This window comes from Gavia stellata, chromosome 8 (genome assembly GCF_030936135.1).
Source record: "Gavia stellata isolate bGavSte3 chromosome 8, bGavSte3.hap2, whole genome shotgun sequence".
NCBI classification, from domain to species: domain Eukaryota; kingdom Metazoa; phylum Chordata; class Aves; order Gaviiformes; family Gaviidae; genus Gavia; species Gavia stellata.
Window position 1 is genome coordinate 25,610,267 of NC_082601.1, and position 16,199 is coordinate 25,626,465.

General features: G+C 53.5%; 1 protein-coding gene across 1 annotated transcript; it reads left to right on the plus strand.

Annotated features, from left to right (window-relative positions):
* The first annotated feature begins 12,828 nt into the window (after positions 1 to 12,828).
* LOC104256721 (homeobox protein Hox-D4) lies at positions 12,829 to 13,984 on the plus strand. Its single transcript, XM_009811259.2, has 2 exons — positions 12,829 to 13,237; positions 13,680 to 13,984. Exons 1-2 carry the CDS (start codon positions 12,829 to 12,831, stop codon positions 13,982 to 13,984), a joined length of 714 nt encoding a protein of 237 aa, XP_009809561.2.
* The last annotated feature ends 2,215 nt before the right edge of the window (positions 13,985 to 16,199 follow it).

Genomic DNA, 16,199 nt, shown 5'->3' on the forward strand with positions numbered 1-16,199 from the left:
AAATAAACATGGCGCTGGGAAGCAGTATGTGCAAAATCCGCAAGGAATTGCAGTAAATTCCTTTTTGTTTGAAGAAAATTTACAACTTGGTAATAGACCTTTTTATGACCTATTTGGGCTCGTCATTGGCTGCGGCTGGTCATGTGCAGGCAGCGAGCGCTTTCATGGCCTTTTCCTGATTTCCCTGGCGAATTTCCCCCTGCATTCTGCCTTCTGAGAGCCTCAGCCCCTCTTTTCCTAACCTTTGTCTAGGCTGAGGTGTATGGCAGTCGCCCTCATGTTTGTGTCCCGCTCCCCGAAACCCGCGGCCGGTCCTGCCGCCGCCGCGCTGACACTTCCCCGGCCCCGCGACGCCTCCTCTCCCGCGCCCGCGGGGGGATGCGCGGAGCTCCGCGCCCGCCGCCGCGCCGACTCCAGCCCCCCGCTCCTCTCCCGCCGCTTGCTGTCCCCGCTGCCGCTGCCTCCTCCGGCACACGGATTGCCACGCGGGCGCAAAATGGATTACAGCGACCCTCCCGGGCTCCTTCGCCGGCGGGCGGTGCCGCGAACCGGTAAGCACTCGGCTCCCCGCGGGCTGGCCGCCGGTTCTCCGCGCCCGCGCCCCGTCCCGCACTGCGGCACGGCGCCGGCTCCCCTGTCCTCCTGCCCCGCTTGGTCACCTGTCCCTCGGAGGCCCCTACTCTTGCTGTTACTATGATTGCTATGATTACTGTTGCTGTTACTGCTGTTGTAATTATGGTCGTTGTTATTACCAACAATAGGTGTGGGCATGCTGCGGGGCGCGTGCGGCTCTTGCGCGGTCTGGCGCGGAAAGGGGCTGCGGGCCGCGATGGCGCGGCGAGCCGCGACCCTCCGCGCCGAGGGGCGGAAGGCTGGGGCGCAGTGCGCTCAGGCAGCGCTTCTCCTGCCGCGGGATTTCTTCCAATAAAAGGCCTTTTTTGGGGTACTGTTCCCCCTGCCAGCCTGAAGCGCGGTGTGGTGATGCTGTGATTTGTTTTCCCAATGGCGGAAGGGCGCTCGCCTAACTTTAAAGCTTAACAGGTGTTTTTGCAGGAGAATGGGGGTCAGTGCTCCCGCGGGGGCGGAGAGCGCGGGGCGGCCCCGCCGAGACGGTCGGGCCGGGGGCTGCGCCGGGGCCAGCGCCGGGAGCCCTCCGCCCGCCCCGCCGGGACGGTTTAGCACATCCTTCTCCCGCTGTACCGTGCGTGAGCCAGGGCTGCGGCTTCGACCGGCTCGGCGGGAGGCACACGGGCCGGGCTCGGCAGCGGGCAGGCGGTGGTGCCGGGGCCGCCCGGGCGGCCCCAGCCCCGGGCTCCTCCTCGCCGGGCAGCGCGGGGGGCGGGCGGCGCGGAGCCACGGCCGGGAGCGCACCCCCGCAGCACAGCTACTTACCCACGTGGAAATCATGGGGGACTAAATGGGGGACGAATTCTCGAACCGACCGTGTGTCCCCCCCCCCCCGGTTTATTTTTAAATATGTAGAGGAAACAGTCCCGTAAACTGTATCTGCGTTACATATACATGTGTTTATATTCATATCCGCATTAGCTCATGCATTACCTGTATACCTGTGTATACGTATCTACACCTCTACTTGTCTCTGTAGAACACATATTCTTTGGAAGTATACTATTTTGAACGTATATATTTTACACATCTCCTCTCAATTTTCAAAATGTTAACGCACAGTAGAAAACCCGCTGCCTGGTGTTCAGTGTTTACATCGTTGGTCAGTGATGGAAATGCACCGTGCCATTGCACTGCAGGAATTTACCGAATCGCCTTTTACCTCAAAAGCAGCCACTAATTTAACGGTAAAGCAAAACGCCTGATTAAAGGATCCCCAGGGAGGCTGGAAAGGTGTGGGACGTGCCCTAGGTACTTATTTTTGAAGCCGCAGAAGAAATCCTTCTTCTATCCACCCCCGACCACCTCCCCAGCCTGCTAAGCCCGAGCCCCGCTACCGTAAGCGATAGGATGCCTTTCCCTCATGCTTTGGCTCTTTGCACTAGCCGAGCGCCCTGCGCTGCTGAAGGACTTGGGGATTATTTGGGAGGAATCGTTTTCAACATAGCAACAGTCTTCAAGAGTAACTTGGAAAGTATGTATTGAGTTAGGTTTCGCTCTCAGAATGCCTCCTAGGTGACACAGTAATTATAGCTGCTTGGCTATAAATGTCTCCAAAAACTTCGAAAAATCTCGTCCTTGAGCTGTTTTGAAATTATTCGTAGCCTGGGGGGAAAGGAGAAAACAAAAGCAGGATGTTCTAACGAATTCTAATGTGCATGTGTGTGTCTGCGGGTCCATATGCTGACACATATGCATTTATGATCCCACTGGTTTATGTGGGAGTTCGGCTTTTTTTCCCTCCTAAACGGCTTCCTTCCTTCCTTGCTTTTTCTCTTTTTCTTGTGTTTGTTTTCGGTTTTGTTTCTTTTTCTTTCATTTCTTTCATTAACATCAAAGCACACATAGGTATGTGTATGCTCTTAAATATACCTATCTGTTTGTGAGTATTCATAACAAACTCTGTATGTCTGCGTGTGTATATATATGGCACATATGAGGACTGTATTTTTATATATATTTATACACCTCCATAACGTGAGCGCCTGTATGTGTGTAGATGTGTTGATGTGCTGTAATTTTCGGAAAACAGAATTCACGTTTCTCACACCTGCTTCGTTTCCCGACGTGTTCGACAGAATTTGTGACTCATCTCATTTTTTTTGTTGAAAGGGAACAGCCGATCCCTAGCCCACACTTCGCTGACGCACGGGCAGTGAAAAAACACCACCACCACAAAATAACCGGCAGGAAAGGGCAGCCTGCGCTCCCCGGCAGTGCCCAGGTATCGCTGGCGCCGGCTGCCACTTGGGAAGTCAGGTTGGGCTCCCGCTTGGCTGCTGCAAGTTGCCTGGAGGAGAAGTGCAGCCTCTGCTCCCCGAGTCTGGCACGGGTTTGGTGCAAGGAGGGGGGGGGCGATGCGGACTGCGGACCCGGGAAACACGATTAAGACTGAGCGAAGAAATACACGCTGGTTTTGCGCTCTTAAGGACAGCAAATCCTTCCGATTCGTTTATTTCCCAATAATGTTTCTCTTTCCCCAAACAAATATAATTCTCACGGGGTGTTTTATGAGCGCTTGGGGCAGCAAAAAATCCGAACAAAGACAGTATTTCACCCCTCGGTTGGCAGGCAGCTGTTAAAGGTATTTACGGCTCTACTGCAGTGCGGCACTCAATGCTGCTGGAGCGGGAGAGGAAAAAACAGGAAGCGAAAGGAAAAGATGAGGCACAATAAACATTGCCGCAGGTCGCGGGGGCCGGGCGGGGCGCGGAGGAAGGGTCTCTGCCAGATACAAGAGGCAATAAAAGTGCATTCAGCGGCAGCAGGCTCTGCCCAAACCCAGCACTCGCCTCCCATCACCCGGGGGGAGGGGGCCCCGAGAGGTGGGGGAGGCAGCCCCCGTCGCCCACCCAGCGCCCCACGCCGGGGGCGACCCGAGCTGGACCCCGCGAGGGTGCGGGGTCCACGGCGGGCAGCCCAGCCGCCCGCCCGGCCCCGCCCTCGAGGCCCGGCTCCGCCGCCTCTGCCCGCGGGTGGGCGCCCGCCCCGACGGCCCGGGCCGGGGTCACCTGCCCGCGGCTCCCGCCCTCGGGGCGGCCGGGCCGGGGCGCAGAGCGGCCGCCGGGGGCGCGGCAGGCCCTGGCCGCCGCCGCCAGCCATTTTGTCTCCACGGCCTCTTCCAGGAGAAGGCGCTGTAGGACAAGCCTGGCCGCTCTCCCCGCCTGGGCGAGGGGCTCGCCGCCTCACCGCCCCCCGCCGCCTGCCCCGGGCCCCGGACCCGGCCGCCCGCCTGCCCACGGGAGAGGCCCACCGGCTGGCCGGGGGCACGGGTGGGGCTCCGCCACCCTTCTCGGGCGTCCCCGGAGCCCTCCCCATCTGGGCCCCAGCTGCCCCACTACCTCCAGCGCGGCGGTCTCCTGCCCGGCCCGGGTCAGCGGGCCCTTACTCGCACCCGTGCGCGCCCCTCCGCACTCCCTGTCTTCCCCACGGTACCGGCGGGGCTCACCTCGAGTGCCCCGCCGCCCTCCCGGTCACCGGCCTGCTCTTTGATGTCGGGCAGCCACCGCTTCCTTCCCTGCCCCTTAGATGTGGGTGCCAGAGCACCGTGGCGGCCCGCACCCGCCTCCCCGCCGGCTCCCTTCCCCCGGGCGAAGCCCCCGGCCCCGCACATCCCCCGTGCCCCCTGCAAGCCGGGGCCCGGCAGATTTCCCTGCCTCCACCTCACCTGTTGCCTCCAGGCTTCACCTTCCCCTGCCGTGCCCGGACATGACCCTGGCGGCCCCCGGCCCCCCGGGCCGTGCCTGCCCCAGCTAGACGCTCCCACGGCCCCCGGCCTCCCCTCCCTGCCCCGTGCTCCTCGCCCTCTTCCCCCGCGGACCCGGGGTGCCGTCGCCGCTGCCCTCGTTTGATGTCGAGGCGCGGCTCGCCGCCGCCCTGCCCGCCCCGGGTCTCTGCTGCCGCCGGATCTGCCTGCGGGCGCGGGGTGCTGCGGGCAGGGGCCTTTGCATGCCCACATCCTGCTCGGCGAGGGCATGGGCGGTGAGGTGACTGCTGAAAGGTCGGGGTGATGATAAAAGCAGAGAGGGCTAATGCGTTGGACGCTATCAAGGCGCTGGGTAGCTCTTCAAAGTCAGAGGTGGAGCCTGTCATTTTCTGGCGGTGTGGTCCTCGGGGTAGGATGCTGGTCTTCGTGTCTGTCAAGTAGCATCGAGAGCGACGGTGGTTTACACATGCGACTCAATTTCCCCAACCCTTTTATCGCAACAATTACCATAGGGAAACCAATTATCACCGGGTTACTTCATTCCACATCTTATCCATCTCCAGATCGTCAGCCCCGAATATGAGAACTCGCATAAAAGCCTGGAGAATGAACTGGCCAGAGCTTCAAAGTCAACTTTCACATCTGCATTTTAGAATAGGAAATGCGAAAATCCTCTGAATTCCCTCTTCAAAATCTCAGGGCTAGGATTACTCAGTTGCAGAAACATTCATCTTGCCCCTAGATCACAGGGAGCTGAATCTCTCTCATCAACTCCTCATTCTCCCACAGCCTCACCTTTCCCAGCCCAGGCCTCTCGGACCAGTTTCCCGAAGCACATGCCCGGCCCGGGCCGCCGCTCCCGCCCCGTTTGCCGGTGGCTGATGCTCCGGCCGGCCGCCGGCACTGCTGCCACGCTGCCTGCCTCGCCGCGGCTCCTCTCCTCCCGCACCCGCTTGAACAGGGCTGGCGGACAGTACCCTCTCCCGAAACCGCGAGCTTCTCTTGCCCACGACATGCGCCAAGGAGCGGTGGCAGACACGCGGGGAGGGACGGACACTCCCCGTGCCGGCACAGGGGCTGGAGCCCACCCGTGGCCCCCGCTGCCCGGGACCGGACCCCCGCCGTCCCTAGCACCCGCTGCCAGGCCCGGGGCAAACGCATTTGACTCTGCGTCGTGGTTCTTGTCCTCCCGGCGTGTTTTCCCCACATTTTGTTGGACTTGCCCGTTGCGCCCTTCCCCCCACGTCCCCGATCCGTAGCCTTTTCCCCCACTTTCCCCCCACCTTCCCAGGGGACGGGCAACCTGTCTTTCTGCAGCTGCCTGTCGCTCAGGCCGTTCCCCCGGAGGCCAGTGAGGACGGGGCGTTTGGGCGGGGGGAGCTGGAGGCTGCCACGGAGCCTGGTCCAGGGCCTGCCGTGCCCAGGCCCGGGTGCCTGAGCAAGGGCGCGGGGAGCAGCCCGGTGGAGCGCTTCCCGCTGCCTGCCCGCGGCTGGGAGCACGGGCCGTGCTCCCGCTGAAAGCGACCCACGAGTCAGCCCCACGCAGGGCAGCCCACCCCTCTCCCGGGGGCGCCTGGCCGGATCCCCAGGGCTTTCATCGGCCGGCAGGTAAAGTTGCTGAAATGTCACCTCACGCACTGCCCCTGCCAGCTGCCCTGGGCAGGGCAGGGCACAGGGGGAAAGAGCCCTTCCCCAGCTCAGGCCATTAATAAAGCACGAAGGTGGTGCCGTATGAGTAAAGCGTTGACACAGAGCAAGGAAAATAGCGGAATGCAAAATAACCCCGCGCCGGAAAGGAGCTCAGGACGCCTCTTGCTCTCTGGAGAAGGAGGAATGGATCAGCTGTGATTTGAGCTACCCGAAGAGTACGGCGCGAGCTAAGCGGCCCCTTTTAGGCAATTTCAAACTTGTATAGCCAGACTCGGTAGGAAATGGCCAAGGAAGAGCAAACCAGGAGAGACTTAACGCTGGCGTTAGACAGGCACCACCCAGCTGGGGACAGCTGGTGCCACCACCCAGCAAGGAGCTGAAGCTGGCTGGCTTTTCAGAGCTGAGCTCCTGCGCGGAAGTGCCTCCGCACCCGCGGCCCAGGGGAGCGGCCGGTCCCCTCTGCCCGCGGCCGGTCCCCGACGGGGCGGACGCGGCTCCCCGCCCTCTGGGGAAGGGACAAGCCCTTCCTTGGAGGCACCAGGAGCTGCTGGCAGCTCCGACTTCCTCATCTTAGCCATGATAGATTGGGAGCTGGTGCCCGGGTTCCTTCATGCTGTGTGACTGCCAGGGACATTTGACTTCCTGTGCTCGGGCTCCTTGAAGTTCTCATTTGCTAACTCACACCCTGCTCCCTTCACACCAGGGCTGTTTTATTGTTTTATAACCCTCCTTAAACTTCCAGTCCTCAAAGATCTTATTGTGGCAGGCTTCACACTTTCTCCCTTTCCAAAGCCCGGTGCCCTCGCTGTTTCCAGCAGTTTGGTCGCTTGCAAAGGTCCGTCGGGTGCCTGGCGGGCCCGCAGTCCCTGGCACAGCTCTCCCGAGCAACAGCTCAGGAGGTGAACGAGTCAAAATCATTTACCAGGGGCGCCTGACCAAAATGCCATAAACATCCCGGGAAGGGAGACAGGGACCCCCCTCTCCCCGCGGTACCTCTGGCTTTTTTCCTGACGATGGGCTTCCCTGTCCCCAAAGAGGTGCAAGGAAAGGTTTGAACGGGTCCCCCCCGGCAAAATGCACCCGGCTCCCTTCCGGAGAGCAATTTGGGAGCGCCAACTCCCCTCTTAGCAGCTTTCCCTACAACACGCTCCTCAAAAAGGCCGGCATAACGCCGCCGAGCTGACCTTCCGCCCGTCCCCGCTATTCCGACCCAGTCCCGTTTTACAGGACAGATTCAGCCAACCTTTATTTAGCGAATAAAAGTTTAAAGCTTGAAGGTTATTTATGGTTCCACAGAGATAGGTCCTGAGTGGCTATTTAGAAGCACGTGATTCCAATAAACTTTGTTTTATGGCTTGAGAGTTGACAAGCCAAAATATAATTCCCACCATAAATTAGTTTAAGAGCATACAAGTGCAGATGCTTTCGTTCCTGGAAGCAGCAATCGGGAAAGTGTTAGCAGGGAACCGTCTGCGGGAATGCGGCCGTGCAGGCGCCTCTGCTCCCGGGTCCCCCCGGCCGCGGGGGGAGCGCGCAGTAAGTCCGCTACCAGTCTCCCCGCTGCCACCGCCGCGCTCGGGCTCTCCCTGCGCCCCTGGAAGCTCCGTGGGAGTGGGGTACCGGCGCTGCTCCGCCCGGCAACGCGGAACGGCTTTGCTGGGGAAAATGGACAGGTAGAGCTCAGGTGGCCAGGGCAGCGCCGGGCGGGCGGGCTGCTCCCCGTCTGAGACTTCCCAGTTTGACGGGACGCCTTATTCGAAGCTGATCTTTTTTATTAAAAGAAAAAAGGGGGGTAAAAAAGGAAGGAAAGGAACGGTAAGGGAATGTTTCGTGCCGAAATGCTGGTATTACTCCACTGTCCTCGCAAGCTCTGAATGCAATCAAGAGTGGGCAGAACTAAGAATTTGTTTTAACAAAAACAGTCTTGGGAAGCTCTACCTAGTGAACTATTGATACCGAGGCAATTCTTCTCTGTGTAATACAATAACTCTCCAAGATATCGTAGGAAGGCAATAGAAGGGGTGAAAAATCGCTTACAGAAAAGAAACCCCCAATATTAGTGTTTTACTCTAAAATACACGATGCGTTTCGGGAGCATTGGACTGAGCGCGTGTTTTTGTTTTCCTTAATGTGATCTTTGAATGTATTTATTAAAAGATTTGAAGGAAAGTTCAAGTCAAATCCGTCCTCCTATAATGCAAACAAAGACGCATGTCTCGTGGTTACTGTTTGGTTAATTAGGTGATCTTAAAGGGGACCTATCCTAGAGTAATCCGAGATTTATTCTTATAAAATTGTAGTTCTTTCTGTGCTAGGCATGGATACGAGGCTGCATGGCATACTGTGACATTTTATGGGTGATGGTTTAGCAAAGGTGATCTGAATATTTAATTTGTAAGTGACTGGATTGCCACAGAACAAACAAACAAAAAAGGCCTTTGTTATTCTTTTTTTCCACCAGTGAAAGAGGGAGGTCTGACTTTTCATCCCTTTAGAAATTATCCGGTATAAAATCTAGACTCTGAATATTAAAAGTGAAGGATCACACCCCAGGCACAGGGAAAGCATGTGTTCATAAAAAAAATGCCTGAATGCGACGTGGTCCTCATTCGGAAGGGGCTTCCACCCCACCACTCCGCTGCTCGCAGGATTTGCCACCAGCTCCTCTCTGCCTTCATCTATCAAACGTGGTCTGTAACAGTTCTCCAGAAATATCATCCGTATGTGGAATACAACAGTAACAAACGTTTTTATTGCAACAGGTTCGGCAGCATGGAAGGACATCCACGGTAAGTAACCTCTTATTTCTTGTAGAGTTTGTGGTGCTTGAAAATCCTGTTTCTTCCCTTCAGACTGGAAGAATTAAAACTGATGTATCCCTGCTGAATATTGCTGCCAGGAAAAAAAAAAAAAAAAGGAAAAAAGACTATGTCAGCATGTGAAGTCTCTTGTGGAGTCGGTTTGCGGTACCATGTCATAATCCTGGCTAGCGTTAAAAGTAGAGGTGCAGTCTCCTGAGGGTTTATTATAGGGCTGTACAGGTGTCCTCCTGCTCTTAAGCACTCTGAAGCAATTAGCAGCGTTTCCATTTTAACTCGGCGGGACCGTACAGCGCCTCCCCGTGCAGAGCCCGCGCGGATCACGTTGTGCCCCGGCGCCTCCTAACCTTGGCTACTCCCCCTCTTTTCTCCAGACGGGATTCAAGGCAGAGCTGTGCCTGCTGCTATCTAGCGTTAACCTCGTTTGGCATAGCCTGGTGAAGGGGTGAAAGGGGCGGCAGCGCGGGAGGCTGTCAGCGCTGGCCAGCCGGGTCGTGCGGGGCGGTAGCGGTGATTCTCCGGTACTAGGTCTCTCCGGGCAAGGGAGATTCCAACGTGGATTTAAATGCTGCGAAGGCACGGAGAGGAATGGCTATCTGAGCTTAGGAGGGCAACCTTTTACTGTAGGGGTTTTCGCATCCCCGATGGTCCCGCATGAGCTGCGCTGGGGGGACCGAGGGGAGGGCAGCAGATCGGTGTGTAGGAGGAAATGCTGTTGAACCTTTCTGGCTGCAGTAAGTGCATTAGTCCTGGTGCTTCACACTGAGACGCCCTTGTCTCTCAAAGAGGAGAAGGAAGCCTGCGGTATTTGGAGATTCATTAGGTAGACATTGCCCTCCCTGCTCCTGCCAGCCCCGTTCTGACCGGGAGCATGGAGAGGAGCGGGGCTGGGTTTGTTCGCGTTTCTCCCCGTTTCCTCTCCCCGTTTGCTCATAAATAATCTCTTTCACTGCTTGTGCCAGGCTTCTCCTTCTCTTTTTGCCTTATGTTGCGATATTGGTTTTCGAGCCCTTTAAATACGAACTAAAGAATCGCCCCCAGCGTTGCCGTTTTAATTGTGTTCCGTAGGTAACTTTCCTCCCCCCGTAGCTCAGCCCTGCGCTATGTAGATGCCCTTGGCATTTTATTCCAGGGCCGGCCCTAAATGTATGGATTACTTGTTTTCTGTCAACGTACTTTTAGCATACTGATTATGAACCGGACTACAAAAAGCCTGATAGATCAAAAGCATTTTGTATGGGCACTTGAACAGGAGGTGAATATATAACGCTTTTGTTCATCAATAACTCTTTGGCTTTGACCTGTCTGAGCAAGTCGTGCAATAAGGTGAAACGCAGGTCACAGCGTCTAACAAATATGAAAATGTGTAGTATTAAGCCGAGCGGGGAGCTGCTGCTTCCCCAGCCCCATCGTTTCTCCCCGGGCAGCCCTCGGAGGGCTTCTCCGCTCCCGGGGGCTGCCCCAAACGCAAGCTCGGTTTGGAGGGGGGTGTGACCCTGCCACTTCAGCCGGGTGGTTAATAACAGCCCTCCCCGGAGGGGAGATATCCCCCCTCCCCTCAGAGAAAGGAGGAGAAAGCGGGGCGAGCCGCTGAAGATAGTTGGGTGGAGATTTAAATAATCCGGGGAGGTGGAAGAGATTAGGGACACCACAAAGTCGTTTCGAGTTGCACTTGCTGTGAAGAAGACACCACGACCATGCTAAGAAAGCAGATGTTTAAAAATAGCATCCCCCAAATCAGGCAGCTGGGAGTTGGAGGCAGGGAAACAAACCGGTAGCCATCGCTCGGATCAACGCAACACCCCCAAATCTGCCCTCCGCAGTGGTTGGATGTATCATCCCCGCACCATTATTTGTCCTTATGGTGCCTGTTTTAAATAGTGGAAGGAGAAGAGGTTGACCGCAGGACAGCAGTGAGGAGCTGGGTCAGACACAATTCATGAACTTTTGTACTGCTGTGTGCCGCTGTCGACAAAGTAAAAATAATGAAACTTTGTGATATGTTTGTAAATGATTTCGGCTGACCTCTCGCCCTGCCCTTCACCATAAACGCTACGGCGGGGAGAACCTGGGAGGGTGCGAGGCTGCGGCTCGCAGGCAGCTCGCGGGGATAATAGCTAGACCAGCATAATGGGATGAAGGTAAATTTGGAAACTCTCTTCTTCCCGAGAGCAGCTAACTCCAGCTTTTAATCTCCTCTTTTTCACCAATCGCTGTTTCTGTTGTCGGCTGTTTTACCTCTGTTTCGATTTTTTTTTAATTTATTTTTTGTCTGGGGCGGGGGGGGGGGGATTTCTAGTTACGGAGAATCTAGTCAGATTCGTGCTAGCCTAAATAGAAAAAGGCTCTTTTCTAAATTATTTTAACCATTATTTTTCTAAATAGCGCAATTTGACCGGTAACGTCCGTTTTCCGTAGCGAGGACGTAAACGGCAGAGCATTTAAAGTGTGCAGCAGGTCTTTCTGAGAATTTGGTAGGCGAAATTCATCGCTGTAAATTGTTGGAGAGTCGTATAGCTCTGTTGCAGCAATAATAACAAGCGTGAATCTTTTCTGAAATCCCACCTTCCTGCAAATCCGTATTTCAGAACTGAGTCCCAGCAGAATAGTTTGCATTCCTCAGAAGACAGTAAGGACTAAGAGAATTGCAAAGACCTGCTATATTGTAGATGAAAACAGAATGTTATTACGTTGTCTATATATACCCTGTAGAACCGAATTTGTGTGATATTCATATAGTCACAGATTCGATTCTAGGGGAATATATGGTCGATGCAAAAACTTCACCTTTCTGCAAATGGTTAGAAGTTTAAATACGGGCGGAATCAAAAGGCATGTGCGTGCTGAACACTCAGAAATTGTGAAAGTTTTGCTGCCTCGCTCCTATTTGCTAGGTTTTAGGACGTCTCTTAAAATTTCAGTTGTCGTTCAGTCGTAACTCTCACTGACAGACTGTGAATTTAAACAGTTAATCTCACCAGAAGTTACAAATTTTCTGGGGGGAAAAAAAAATTATCTACCAATCAGTGAATGAATCTTTAAAAAGATAGCCATAAATTAGCTAGATACGCCAGACGCTAGCAAAATTTCCCTGTCAAGGGTCCAGATCGCACCAAAATATTGACGACAGCAGCAAAAGCAGCATTCGCCTCACTGGAAGGTATTTACCCGTGCTCCAGGAACGGTGTTGACGAATGAAGACCGAATTTATCTCATTAAACCCGTGATATTTTTAACCTAATTAAACGCCGTCTTCAGTTCAATTGACTGAACTTTGGTGGTGAAAAGTGAACGGTTTCTTGCCGTCTGCATGATTTTGCATGCATGCGCGTATAGATTTATACATACAGGCGTGCGTTTGCGTGTGTGCGCGCATTCGGACGCACACATTTACGCTGAGGCTGGAAAGCGGATGAGAAGTTACTGATTGCCTAATTTTATTCAGCAGAACTAAATTCTGGTAACTTTTGGATGACCTCTGCGAGACAAAGGCAGGACAGATCTATTGTACGTCATATTACCCTCTTCTTCGACGGCTTTTCTTCTCCTCGCCTCCTTACCAGTTTCCTCCCTTTTAACCCCGCTTCAGCTCCTCGCCCCGTCTATTCCGTTCGCTCCCTGAGTTGAAGGGAGGTAACTAGCCCCGGCGGCGATCGCGGCCGGCAGAGCGGGCGGCGGGCACCGTCCCCCGGGGCTGCGGGAAGCCAGCCCAGACAAAAGGCCGGCCCTACCTGCGGGCCGGGGGGGCGGCCGCCCCCGAGGAGCATCCCTACTCCGCCGGTACCTGATCCGGGGGGTGCGGCCCGCCGGCCAGGGGGGTCATTGGGTTACGGGGATGTTATTGAGCGAAATCGGTGGAAATGCCGAGCTGCGGAGAAATCCGGTGATCGGCTGCCGCCTCCCCATTGGCCGGGCCGGTCACATGCCCGCCTAACTTTATTCAGTTGACAGCAAGTAGGAGGGCTCTATGGCAGGGGAAAAAAAGACAACACGAGAAAAATTAGTATTTTCTACCTTCAGAAATTAATGGCCATGAGTTCGTATATGGTGAACTCTAAGTATGTGGATCCCAAATTTCCTCCTTGCGAGGAATATTTGCAGAACAGCTACCTAGGCGAGCAGGGGGCCGAGTACTACAGTGCCTCGCAGGGCTCTGATTTCCAGCACCAGGGACTCTACCCACGGTCAAACTACGGCGAGCAGCCCTTTAGCTGTAGCAATGCCCAAGGCTCTGCCGTGCAGCCGCGGGGTCACGGACAGGAGCAATCCGGCCCAGCGAGCCACTTCCCCGGCCAAGCAGAGCATTGTCCACCGCCTCCAATGCCCAACTCGCGAGCCTGCAGCCAGCAGCCGGCCCTCAAACCCCCAAACGCCTCAGCAGTTAAGCAGCCAGCAGTAGTTTATCCCTGGATGAAGAAAGTCCATGTTAACTCGGGTAAGGATCCTCTTCTTACTTTGCTCTTCTACCCTGCTTCCGACCGTCCTCAGCCACGCTCGCTCGAGTCCCCGCCGGACTGCTGGACGAGCTCTTTAAGCCGAGGTGGCCAATTACACTCGTCATAAATTTTTATTGCTGAGGAAATAGGCCGATGGCCGTGCGGGGCTTTGCCGTGCAGGAGAAAACTCCATTTTAGGAGCCTGCTAGAGGCTCCCAGCCTACCTAGCTGCGGGTGCCTCTGGTGCCTGCCTTAAACGAGGGGGAGAGCAGCCCGTCCATTGTAAGCAACTGGGACGAATCCAGCCCGGCCACATGCTCGCAGCTCGTAAGGTGGTTTTTTGGTGGTTTTTTTTTTGTTTTTTTTTCTTTTTTCTCTTTTGTAAAGTCGAACCGGCAAGTCAAGATTAGCTTTGTAAAGTTCTCCGTATTTTTTTCCCAGTGAATCCCAATTACAACGGAGGGGAACCTAAACGCTCCCGCACAGCTTACACCAGACAGCAAGTCCTAGAACTGGAAAAAGAATTCCATTTTAACAGGTACCTGACCAGGCGCCGCCGTATCGAGATAGCCCACACTTTGTGTCTCTCTGAGCGCCAGATCAAGATCTGGTTTCAGAACAGAAGAATGAAGTGGAAAAAAGATCACAAACTGCCCAACACGAAGGGCAGGTCTTCTTCCTCTGGTTCAAACCCCCATTTACAGACTGGTTCCAAGGACCACCAGACTGACTTGACAACTTTGTAGAAGAGGTGAAATTTTCCATTTCATCCTTCGCTTCTGACCAGTACTGTACATAACTGACACTGCCCAAGCAGAACCTGCATGTAGCAGCTAAGGACTCGAGAAACTGTCATCTTTCTTTAAGGTACTGTTGTACAAAGGAGACAAAATGACGCTACTTTGGACTTTATTTTATTTGCCTCTGCTAGCACAACCTAAAAAAGGAAAAAAAAAAAAGTGGAAGGAAAGAAAAAGAAAAAAAAAAAAGAAACATCATGCAGGCAGTGGGAATTGGGAAAATATTAAACAAGACCTTCTGTCCATAAAAAGTAATAAATCATTGAAAATGAAACTGTCCTGTGTTTCAGTTTTGAATTCGAAAGTGAAGGTTTGATGCTTTATTCTGGGATTTTTACTTTTAATTGTCTTTTTATCCCATGCAATTTCGGGAGGATGCATTTGGGCAAGTTGAGGACAGGAAATTTATAGCATAGCCTTTTATTTGAACATCAAGACTAGTAATTGTGAACTTTTTGTGCTGCTTTACCTTTCTCGGTGTAATGAAAATACTTGCTCATTTCCATAACGTCTCAGAAGATGTGCATAGAAATTAAGTGAAAACGGGTTATTTTATGTACTCGTAGTGTTAGCGTATTTATTTATTTGTTACGTAGAGGAGTGAAGATAAAAAGAAAAATAATCAAACCAAAAACGGGGAAGGGGAGCTGAAATACAGCATTTCTCCTTCCCAGTCTCATGAACACATGTATAATGTTTACTTGGCTTGAACGTACACAACTTTCTTGTCCCTTTTTTAAAATTTCCTTCTTTGTGAATAGGAAAAGCGTCCCTGCTCCTTGCTGTGTGCCATCCAGGGCTAATAGGCTTGAAATCTGTTTCCAAAGTCTGCTCTGCTCAGCGCTATGCTTTAAACCATCGATACCTCATCTAAAAATGGAGGGGGGGGGGGGGGGGAAGGGAAGGGAAAAAAAAAAACCACAAAAAGCAACCCCCACAACAAAAAAACTAAAAAGAAAACCCCAGAATGAAAAATGTACGTCATTTCTGATATAACCTGAGCCATTCAAAGCTGAAAGCTGAGTGAATCTTTCAATCAGATTTTAAATTTATTTTCCACCCCAGAGAGAGGTAGGCTATGTGGGTTGCTGCTTTGTTTTGTTTTGGGGTTATTTTGGTCTGTTGGGTGGTGGGGTTTTTTTAGGAACAGGGATTGTTTTTAAACAAACCACGGCACATGACTGCAATAGTTGGAAATCTCAGCAAGTTGCTTTCAGGGAAAGGGAAAAGGCTTGGATGGGAGCAGACCTGGTCTAATACCCACGGATTTGTCCCTGGCTGCTGGCTGCATCGTGCCAAAGTTTTAGTGCGCTGCAACTACCAAACCCAGCCAAACCAGCTCCCTCAGCCACTTACACCTCCGCTCAGGCGGTTTTAAAGCTCAGCTCTTATCTCCTGTACCCTCAGGGCAGCCTGGGAGAGGGACCATATCATCGAAATTGTAACGAGATGATCCCTTTATTAAAGAGAAAAGGGGCAAAGAAGGAAAGCCAGAGCAAACGCTGAAGGGAGGTGGAAAGAGCAGGGGGGCAGTTAACGTGCCCATCTCCAGGCTGGGTGCTTCCCCCCGAGGACTCACTGCTTTCTGGGCTCGCTCGGGAAAACACTGGCCAAAATGTGCTTGAATGCATTCGAAAATGAAAGGCGAGCTTTTCATCAGGAGTGTATTCGGCAGCATTAACTGTGGCCAGCGGTTAATTTCTGCCCTTTTCTCATCCCTAGAAGTCCGCAAAGTGTCTTGTAAGACTTGGGCTTTTGTTTTAGAGCCTGGAGAAAACTCTTTGTTCTTCCTTAGGGTTAACCCAGTTCTCAGACTTGCACATGGCAATACTTGAATATCTCCACGTCGTGATATTAAAGATGGATATTCCCGCATTATTCGCATCATTGTTTCTATGACAAAAAGCACCGAGTTCATACATAGTAAAGACGTCTTTTTTCTGACGCCTTCACGTTGAGAAGCTGAAAAGGTATTTTACTGAAGTTCGGCTAAATTGCAGGAGCAGGTTCACCCAGAGGACAAATTTTCTATTCGATTAGTTGTATTTCAGCCGGGAAGAGTGACCTCTAAACCCTTAACCTTTTGGACCCAAACTACCCTTCCCTTTCTCTGGCATGGATAGCAGCTAGCAGCAGCGCTTGAGGAGGGAATTCCTGAGAC

Bases quoted from the DNA above. Each gene is read 5' to 3' on its own strand.
- LOC104256721 (XM_009811259.2), top strand. From the start codon at position 12,829: ATGGCCATGAGTTCGTATATGGTGAACTCTAAGTATGTGGATCCCAAA. The intron at 13,238-13,679 runs GTAAGGATCCTC...TTTTTTTCCCAG, and splicing joins GAAAGTCCATGTTAACTCGG to TGAATCCCAATTACAACGGA.